General features: G+C 52.2%; 1 protein-coding gene across 1 annotated transcript; it reads left to right on the top strand.

Annotated features, from left to right (window-relative positions):
• Positions 1–49: 49 nt before the first annotated feature.
• On the top strand, positions 50–459 carry LOC105460157 (the record flags this gene model as incomplete). The annotated part of the gene is made up of 2 exons (XM_011706602.1): positions 50–176; positions 257–459. Coding segments are annotated over exons 1-2 (330 nt in total), but the record flags the coding sequence as incomplete, so codon positions are not given.
• Between the last annotated feature and the right edge of the window lie 51 nt (positions 460–510).

Below are 510 nucleotides of genomic sequence, written 5' to 3'. Positions count from 1 at the left end.
TTTGTTTAAGTGCGAGAGTGAGTCGGAGAATGACGGTGACGTCTCCGACATGTGGGGTGTACCCTTGCCGGATGCTGATGATCGCGTGCCCGAGGCGGAGGAAGATCTGGAGTCGATCTCCTCTCTATCCACCGTGATGTGGGAGGATGTCATGCGTGAGACGTCCGATCTATTGGGTGAGTGATATCTTTTATTTATTTTCTCTCATCCCTTTCTCCTTTTTCTTTTGTTTTTATTTCTTCTCGCGGTGCTTTAGCTATGGCGGAAAACGAGTCAACGCCGGACTTAGCCGCTCTGCTTGTGCCCTCGGGTAGTGGCTTCGACGAGGTTCCGGACGGCCGTGGCAATGTAGTGCCGTTACCGGATGAGTTGCTGGAGGACTTTCCGTCCGATGAAGACGACACTAGCTTCATCGAAGAATTCAGGGATCCTTCCGGGGATCCTGATTTTTCCGAAGGCGTGCGTATTTTTGAACGCCGTTCGGACTGGAGCTCCGACGAGGAATCGTTA

Source organism: Wasmannia auropunctata, unplaced genomic scaffold, assembly GCF_000956235.1.
Source record: "Wasmannia auropunctata unplaced genomic scaffold, wasmannia.A_1.0 LD327484.1, whole genome shotgun sequence".
Lineage (NCBI taxonomy): Eukaryota > Metazoa > Arthropoda > Insecta > Hymenoptera > Formicidae > Wasmannia > Wasmannia auropunctata.
Note: the sequence above shows the minus strand (reverse complement) of the source record. Positions and strands in the feature narration are given on the sequence as shown.